At 53.9% G+C, this 9,180-nt stretch overlaps 1 protein-coding gene across 1 annotated transcript; it reads right to left on the reverse strand.

Moving 5' to 3' along the window:
• Positions 1–6,357: 6,357 nt before the first annotated feature.
• Positions 6,358–8,978, reverse strand: LOC123187434 (protein ETHYLENE-INSENSITIVE 3-like 2). The gene is made up of 2 exons (XM_044599304.1): positions 8,760–8,978; positions 6,358–8,509 (listed from the first exon to the last, which is right to left on the reverse strand). Exon 2 carries the CDS (start codon positions 8,403–8,405, stop codon positions 6,549–6,551), a length of 1,857 nt encoding a protein of 618 aa, XP_044455239.1. The 5' UTR covers positions 8,406–8,509; positions 8,760–8,978; the 3' UTR covers positions 6,358–6,548.
• Between the last annotated feature and the right edge of the window lie 202 nt (positions 8,979–9,180).

The following is a 9,180-nucleotide window of genomic DNA, read 5'->3' on the forward strand; positions in this document are numbered from 1 at the left end:
TATTGCTTTCTTCATGACTTATACATGTTCCTATGACTATGAGATTATGCAACTCCCGTTTACCGGAGGAACACTTTGTGTGCCACCAAACGTCACAACGTAACTGGGTGATTATAAAGGTGCTCTACAGGTGTCTCCAAAGGTACTTGTTGGGTTGGCGTATTTCGAGATTAGGATTTGTCACTCCGATTGTCGGAGAGGTATCTCTGGGCCCACTCGGTAATGCACATCACTATAAGCCTTGCAAGCATTGCAACTAATGAGTTAGTTGCGGGATGATGTATTACGGAATGAGTAAAGAGACTTGCCGGTAATGAGATTGAACTAGGTATTGAGATACCGACGATCGAATCTTGGGCAAGTAACATACCGATGACAAAGGGAACAACGTATGTTGTTATGCGGTCTGATCGATAAAGATCTTCGTAGAATATGTAGGAGCCAATATGGGCATCCAGGTCCCGCTATTGGTTATTGACCAGAGAGGTGTCTCGGTCATGTCTACATAGTTCTCGAACCCGTAGGGTCCGCACGCTTAACGTTCGTTGATGATATAGTACTATGTGAGTTATGTATGTTGATGACCGAATGTTGTTCAGAGTCCGGGATGAGATCACGGACATGACGAGGAAATCCGGAATGGTCCGAAGATAAAGTTTGATATATGGGATAGTAGTGTTTGATCTCCGGAAGGGTTCCGGAATTCACCAGAAGGGGTTCCGGATGTTTCCCGAAATGTTTGGGCACGAGAACACTTTATCTGGGCCAAAGGGGAAAGCCCACAAGGCTTTTGGAAAGTGTAAAAGGAAGTTTTGCGGAGACCAGAGGCTAGACGCCAGGAACCCTGGCGTCTAGGGGGTAGACGCCGGGAACCCTGGCATCTAGCCCTGGAGTCCGAGAAGGACTCTTGCCTTTCGGGTGAAACCGAGTTTGAGGAGGCTTTTACTCCAAGTTTCGACCCCAGGGTTCAACATATAAATAGAGGGGTAGGGCTAGCACCAATGACACATCAAGAAACACCAAGCCATGTGCCGGCAACCCCATCCCCTCTAGTTTATCCTCCGTCATAGTTTTTGTAGTGCTTAGGCGAAGCCCTGTGGAGATTGTTCTTCACCAACACCATCACCACGCCGTCGTGCTGCCGGAACTCATCTACTACTTCGCCCCTCTTGCTGGATCGAGAAGGCGAGGACGTCACCGAGCCGAACGTGTGCAGAACTCGGAGGTGCCGTGCTTTCGGTACTTGGATCGGTCGGACGTGAAGACGTACGACTACATCAACCGCGTTGATATAACGCTTCCGCGAACGGTCTACGAGGGTACATAGACAACACTCTCCCCTCTCGTTGCTATGCATCACCATGATCTTGCGTGTGCGTAGGAATTTTTTTGAAATTACTACGTTCCCCAACACCAACCATGTCAAGCCCCCAGACCGCGAAGGGCCACGTAATGGGGATTGTTTGGAGGGCGGTGGGTGGCATGTGGCTTTGATTTGCAAAGAGCTGGCAACCGGCGCAATGTTGGACCAAGTCATGTGCATCTGCCCGGGCCGTTGGCTAATAGAATCATGTACGGAAGGCCTTGCTTACAAGAGCCCGGGCTGCGGCGTGGTGACCGCTGAGTCCGGCGTGAATTTCTGCCAAAAGGTTCCGCCCTTTCTCTTCGGAGATGCACCTTTGAAGGACTCCGGTAGTGCTTTTCTTGTACAATTCTCCCTCATGGACCCTGTAGGCCTTGGATCGCCGCACTATGCAGCGTGCCTCATTTTGGTCCTCCGGAAGTTCCTGTCTAGTTAGGTAGGCCAGGAATGGTTCTGTCCACGGGGCAATGATAGCCATTATTACGTGGGCTGAAGGTGTTATTTCGGTGGCGGAGCCTCCGATTGTGTCCGAGTGTTCGGTATCGGGTATTTTGGCCGGGTCCGGACTATTGTTACCGGTGTCCCCTTCCCATACTACGGATGGCTTGAACAGCCTCTCCAAAAATATGTTGGGGCGACCGCATCGCGTTTTGCGCCGATGCGGGCGAGGATATCCGCCGCCTGATTGTTTTCCCGAGCCACATGGTGAAATTCGAACCCCTCGAACCGAGCTGACATTTTTAGGACGGCGTTTCGATAGGCCGCCATTTTTAGATCCTTGGCGTCAAAGTCTCCATTTATTTGGGATATTGCAAGGTTTGAATCCCCACACACCTCCAAGCGTTGAATGCCCATGGAGACTGCCATCCGAAGACCATGCAACAGAGCTTCGTATTTGGCTGTGTTGTTGGAGTCTGTATACAATATTTGCAGTACGTACTGAACGGTATCTCCGGTTGGGGGTCAGGACGACGTCCGCCCCTAGACCAGCCAACATTTTAGAACCGTCGAAGTGCATGATCCAATTGGAGTATGCGCCATACTCTTTAGGGACTTCGGCCTCCGTCCACTCGGCGACAAAGTCGGTCAATACTTGCGACTTAATGGCTCGCCGAGGTTTGTATGTTATGTCGAACGGGACGAGCTCAATGGCCCATTTGGCAATCCGGCCCGTAACGTCGTGGTTGTTTATAATATCATTAAGTGGCACTTCCGAGGCTACTGTAATCGAACTCTTGAAAGTAGTGTCGCAGCTTCCGGGATGCCATGAATACCGCATAAGCTATCTTTTGATAATGTGGGTACCGTGATTTGCATGGAGTGATGACAGTGGATACATAGTATACCGGCTTTTGAAGAGAGAATTTATGTCCGTTAACTTCTCGTTCGACGACGAGCACTGCGCTTACAACTTGATGAGTTGCCGCAATATACAACAGCATTGGCTCGCCGATGTTTGGTGTGGCCAGGATTGGGTTGGTTGCCAAAATGGCTTTTATTTCTTCCAATCCGGCTGTGGCAGCGTCCATCCACTCGAAGTGTTCGGTGCGCCGAAGGAGGCGATAAAGGGGTAAAGCCTTTTCTCCTAAGCGGGAGATAAAGTGGCTGAGAGCCGCCACACATCCAATCAGTTTCTGGATTTGTTTGAGGTCCGTTGGGATAGCCAACTGTGACAGAGCTCGGATTTTGGCCGGATTAGCTTCAATCCCTTTACTGGAGACAATGAAGCCCAGGAGCTTTCCTGCTGGTTGATGTCTACTACACAACCTTCTTCTTGTAGACTTTGTTGGGCCTCCAAGTGCAGAGGTTTGTAGGACAGTAGCAAATTTCCCTCAAGTGGATGACCTAAGATTTATCAATCCGTAGGAGGCGTAGGATGAAGATGGTCTCTCTCAAGCAACCCTGCAACCAAATAACAAAGAGTCTCTCGTGTCCCCAACACACCCAATACAATGGTAAATTGTATAGGTGCACTAGTTCAGCGAAGAGATGGTGATACAAATGCAATATGGATAGTAGATAATAGTTTTTGTAATTTGAAAATATAAAAACAGCAAGGTAACAAGTAATAAAAGTAAGCGTAAACGGTATTGCAATAATGGTAAACAAGGCCTAGGGTTCATACTTTCGGTAATGTAAGTTCCCTCAACAATACTAACATAATTGGATCACATAACTATCCCTCAACATGCAACAAAGAGTCACTCCAAAGTCATTAATAGCGGAGAACAAACGAAGAAATTATGATAGAGTATGATGTTTTTTTTCCTTGAAATAGAACTATGAATCACACTTACTACACAAAACAATCAAATCTTGGCCCATGTTTTTCATGAGACTGTTGGATTCGCCCCTGCGACCATGCGACCAGACTTATGTAGCTTATGTGTGACCCTTGATCTATTGGCTCCGGAAAATGAAACATATTGCTTGTAAATCAATTGTTTTTAGAAGGGAAAAAAGACTCGAGAGAAGTCCAACTTTCAATTAACAAAGTCATCAATCGACCAGGCTTACAAGATCACAACTAACGCTACAATGGCACACCACACCACCCAAAGACAGCAAAGGAAACGACAAGATACAAAGGTGTCGGGGAAGAGGAGCATGTAAATCAAATTCGAGAACTCAAGTCTTCGTATAGAAAATTGCAAAATATGTTTTGTATTTCTTAAATTTCGCTTATGCGGTTCAATGATTTTTATCCGGTGTTTGAAAATGGTCGAGCAGCTGTGTGATCGCTCAGTTGTATTAAGGGCATCTCCAACAGTTGTAAGATATGTGTTGGTAAATTTGCCACCTAGGATATAGTGATGATGTGGCATGCATTAAATGTGGAGAGAGAGAGAGAGCAAAGTTGTATGTAGATTAAACAACGACCTTTGCACAAGCTCCCAATGTGAAATAGAAAGCAGTCACATTTATTTTCTCACAATCTATTGGATAGCTTGGATACAACCTATTAAATTAGCTGTATGATAGTCATCAACAAGACTAACATACAACCTGTTGAAGATGCTCTAAGTTGTACACTAACCACCAGATCACGCTCGGCGGGGAGATCGCCAATAGGAGGGTGGTGGGTTTCATGGCCTGCCTGGCTAGCCTATCCTTTAACCTTGGCACCGATAATTGTCACTGCAGTTTTCATTCTACCACGAGATGCGAAAGCAGGCCCTCATCTTATCACGCAGAGCAGGAACAGAGCCCTCACCCTCAGCCCACCAAGATGTCGCCTAGCCTGCCTCTCCATTTGTGCAGGCGCATCGCATCCCACGATCACATCGCGGGCCGCCGCTTGGACAGTGCCACGGCATGTTCGAGATAGGAACAGCACAAGAATCAATCCGTCCGTCCGTCAGTCAGTCAGGTGATGAGTGCACTGTGAAGCTATGCCGATGGGGTCGATGATCGCCGGCCTCCTCGCCAATCGCAGGCAGGCGGGCGGGCGACGTGTGATTCACAGGTTCAGTGTAGCTTGATGGGCCACCGCGCCGCTGTACCGCGGCGACCTCCGCGCCTGCCGCGTCGACGACCGGGCGGGGCGGCGTCGCTTTCGTTCGTGGAGCCGGCCGGCCGGCAGCCCGCCGCTGGTCTCTGACGCGGCATCTATCGTCCTCGCCCACGTTGCCGCGAATTTATTCAGTCTGTTTGTCGGGGTCCCGCCGGGGACTTCAGTGCAGTGCTGATGGATACACTGCTTCTCTCGACGTAGTACCAGCACAGACTCCGGGCCCATAATAGCCACATTATCGTCGTTTTGGATGGAGGTCCGCGTCGTATCTATTCTAGAGAAGAAGAAACACAAATTTGGCAAACAATCTCCAAGGTTAGTACGGAGTACTCCATGTCTGTAGAAAATCTCACACTTGCTGATGAACAGACGAATCTCAGAGTTGATGTGGATTTCATATGGCCTGAATTCTGCATATCACGGTCAAAGGTTTCAGAAAGGCAACCAAAACATATATGTGGAATACTCTCTATGTTTCGAGCAACATTTTTCGCTTTGTTACTTTCACAAGAGCGGCGATCCCACCTAATTAAGTTCCTCCTCCCACTAGCCGATTAACAAGGACCGCGGACGAGCAGAAACAGAATATCTTTGACCAACTGAATTGTTCTTGAGAGAAGTTCAACGCGGTGCCAGTTAGTTGGTTAGCTCCTCCCTTTTGCACGTCGCGGGAATCTTCAAACAGGCGTGCCTCCTGATTTGTTTAGTCTGGTACTACTACTACAGTAATTAGACAACTGATGGCATGTGTTTCATCAGAAACCAACTGGACGCACAGAGGTGCTAATCAGGGGTGCTTTATTTTAAGATAAGGGGCGGATTAGGTGGATCTCGAGAATGATTTGGAGCCGGCAGGGCCCAGATTTGGTGGCCTAAGCCTGCTTAGCCAGTTCGCTTAGAAACCACTCATGAAATGTCCACGGAGGCATCTCCAGTTACATGATGGTCCCTGAATCTGACACTGTTCGTTTATGTTTGCCTGTACGAACTCAGTAAAATTCTCAGATTTCTGCAAAAAACTTAACCGGATTCAACTGAAATCCCCGAGAATTTCACAGAAACCATCCTTCGCCGTGTTGAGCCCGTCAGTCAAAGTCAGCAGCGTCTTCGACCGCGTGTCGCCGTGTGCGGTGCGGGCGCCCCCGTCTCCCGGCTCGCGATGGCCTCTGCCTCAGGTGACAAGTCGCTGTCATGGCGTCCCTGGCGAGCATGTGAGATGTTCGCCGAGCGAGGTGACGGATGATGGATCGCCACCAACCCGCACGCCATCGATGAACAGCGGAGCGGAAAGGGAGAGGGTGCGTGTGTAAAGCTACCCCGTGGTGGCCATGAAAGGGCACGCTTTGCTGAAGTCTTCTAGATCAGCAAAAGTCGCCTCTCACGAGCGAGGAGAAGAACAGAAAAAGTTCGTCGGTGTTTTGGTTTGGATCCAAAGATTTTCGAAAGATTTTAAGGTGGATGAACGTACGGATCCGAAGAATTTCGAAAGAGAAAAGGACAGTTTGATTTCGGTGTGATTTGTGAAAAAATTCCAGTGTTCTCAACATGGCCTGGATTTGACGGATCCTTACAGTTGCAAGACGCCATGGACTGATCGAGAATGGAAGCCTTATGAATTCTAATGGCCTAGAGCTACTGCATGCTAATCATGGGTGGTTCCTCCTTGGGTGTTCAGTAGAACCAGTTGGGCCCAACGTGCTTCTGCTGCTGCGGCTGCTGCATGGCGCCGGCGTAGTCCGCCGCTGACAGGTCGAACCCCGGAGGGAACCTGCCCAGCTCCGGCGCCGCCATGCCGAACGGCGCGTCGTCGCCCATGAAGAACGCCGCGCTCTGCTGCTGCTGCTGCTGCATCACGTTGTTCGCGCCAGAAAGCGAACGCGGCGCCAGAAGGTTGCCGCTGCCGAGCTGCATGCTGGGATCGGCGGCGTCGTTGACTGCGCCTGCACCTCTGTGCGCGGCCACGCCGGTCTCGTACATGCTCATCAGCCCGGCGAGGCATCTCTGGTCGGCCGCGGGCAGGCCGAAGTCGAACCCGCCGAGCGCCTGGCTCTGCGGGCTGTAGGGCGCCCCCGGGAAGAAGGCCGACGGCGGCTTGCTCTGGGCGGCGGCGGCGGCGGGGTGGTTGTACCTGCAGGCGTACTGGTGGGCGCTGCGCGCGTTGCGGTCGAGGAAGCCGAGCGCGTGGCCGGCGTGCGGGCACTGCACGTTCTCGCAGGTGAAAACGCGGGCGTTTCCGTTCAGCATCAGCTCCGGCTCGGCGTCCGCGGCGCTCCGCTTCTGGGCGCGGGTGAAGTCGGCGTCGGTGGTTTCTTCCTTCATCAGCGCAGGCGGCATGATCATGAACTCGTTGCTCGAGGAAGCGTCCATGGTAAGGTCGACGAACGGGGCTGCCTCGGAGCGCGCCTTCATCTGGTTCGCGGCCTCCTCGCCGAAGAAGTCGACGTCGTACTCGCCGGAGCTGGCGTCGAACGACAGCGCCCCGGCGGAGGGCCGCGGGGGGAGGCAGGCGCCGGGGTGCAGCTTGTGGCTGAGCTCCTCCTCCGCCTTGAGCACGGCGAGCCACGTGACGATCTCCCTGGCGGTCATCTTGTCCTGGAGGCACTTGGACTGCCGCACGAGGCGGCGGACCTTGTCGACGTCGGGCGACATGTGCTTGATGACGGCGGTGAGCACGGCGACCTTCCACGCCTTCTTGAGGTCGTGCGGCTTCTTGTACGGCGGCGGGCCGAGGTCGTCGGGCACGCCCGCCTCGGGCCACCACGCCTCGGACGGCCCCTGCGGCCACCACGGCGGCGGCACGCCCTTCTCGAGCGGGAACCGGCGCTGCGGCGGGTCGCAGTGCTGCATGAGCGAGGAGAGCAGGGAGCCGAGCGTGGTGTCCTGCAGCTCGTGCAGGGAGCGCGGGCCGGCCGCCGCGGCCGCCCCATCTTCCCCGCCGCAGAGCGGCGCGGCGTTGTCGGACCGGTGCTTGGCGATGGCCGCGGGGGCGTTGCGGTCGAAGCGGACCTTCTCCTTCCACCAGGCGCGGAGGTTGTCGGAGGCGCCGCCCACGGGCTTGCCGTTCTCGGGGACGATGCCGTAGACGAAGCCCTGCGCGCTGCACGCCTCCATCATCTTGAGCATGTACTTGAGGATCCCGTCCTGCGCGCGCGACATCTTCTTGCGCCGCGCCTGCTGGTCCTGCTGCGACGCCGGCCGCCTCGGCCGCCCCTTGCTCGCCGCCGCGCCGCCGTCGGGCCTCTGGCTCTGGCGCTGCTGCAGCTCCTTGAGGCGCTTGAGCCTCATGCGGTCGCGCCACATGCGGCGCTCCAGCTCCTCGATGCCGTCCACGTCATCGTCCTCCTCCTCCTCCTCGCTCTCCTCCTCGTCGGGGAACCTGTCCCGCGCCGGCAGCTCCGGCGCCGGGTCCACGAGGTCGCCCGCCCCCACGAAGCAGCCGGCTCCAAAGAACCCGAAGCCCTTCTCGGCCTCCCCATCCGCCGCGAACGCCATGCGCCGATCCATCATGGCCACCCCTCCCCCCATCATCTCCACCGCTCACCGACCCCGCACACCGACCCCGAAGCAAGCAATCAAGCAACCCCTCCCGCACTCCTCAGCAAGGCTCGCAGCACCAAAGTCTATATAGCCACCTGCGCGCAAGCAACACGACGAAGCAAGCAACAAAAGTGAGCACGGACTCTAGAGCGGGAAGAACACGCGCCCATGCAGCAGCAGAGCAGAGCATCCAAGAAACGGACACGGATCAGAGTTCGCGAGCCACAACCCACAAATGGCCGAACTGACGGATCGGGAGGCCCCGTGACCGCAATCGAGCAGCCGAAAAGTGAAGCGAGCGGGATCTCGGTTGGATCGGGAGGCGAAAAGTGAGATCGATCGTACCTCTTTACAGCGTCTATCGCTGCATCTCTGGTTGCTCTGCTTGCTTTCCCTTGGCTTCGCGGCCGGATGAGGAGGGTGAGGAGGAAGGAGGAAGGAGGCGAGGAGGGACACGCTTTGTTGGGGGCGGAAACAGGAGATGGGCATGGGGAAAGAGCGGCGAGTGGGGTGGCCATTATATAATGGCGGGCGTCTGGATCTTTTTGACCGACGATTTTGGCGATGACCTGCAAGTTGGTTCCATCGGTCGAGCCATCCACCCGGGTCTCCCGCCTCCCCCGTCTCCATGGTGGGTTTGAGTTGCACACGTGGTGGATGCTCATGCTCCTCCGTGCCTGGTGATGGTGGCGTGAGTGTGCTCCTTTTTGGTTTTGCTTTCGCTCAAGGGCGTGTACAACCGACTGGAAGTTTACAGCGTTTTGGT

This window comes from Triticum aestivum, chromosome 2A (assembly GCF_018294505.1).
Source record: "Triticum aestivum cultivar Chinese Spring chromosome 2A, IWGSC CS RefSeq v2.1, whole genome shotgun sequence".
NCBI lineage: Eukaryota > Viridiplantae > Streptophyta > Magnoliopsida > Poales > Poaceae > Triticum > Triticum aestivum.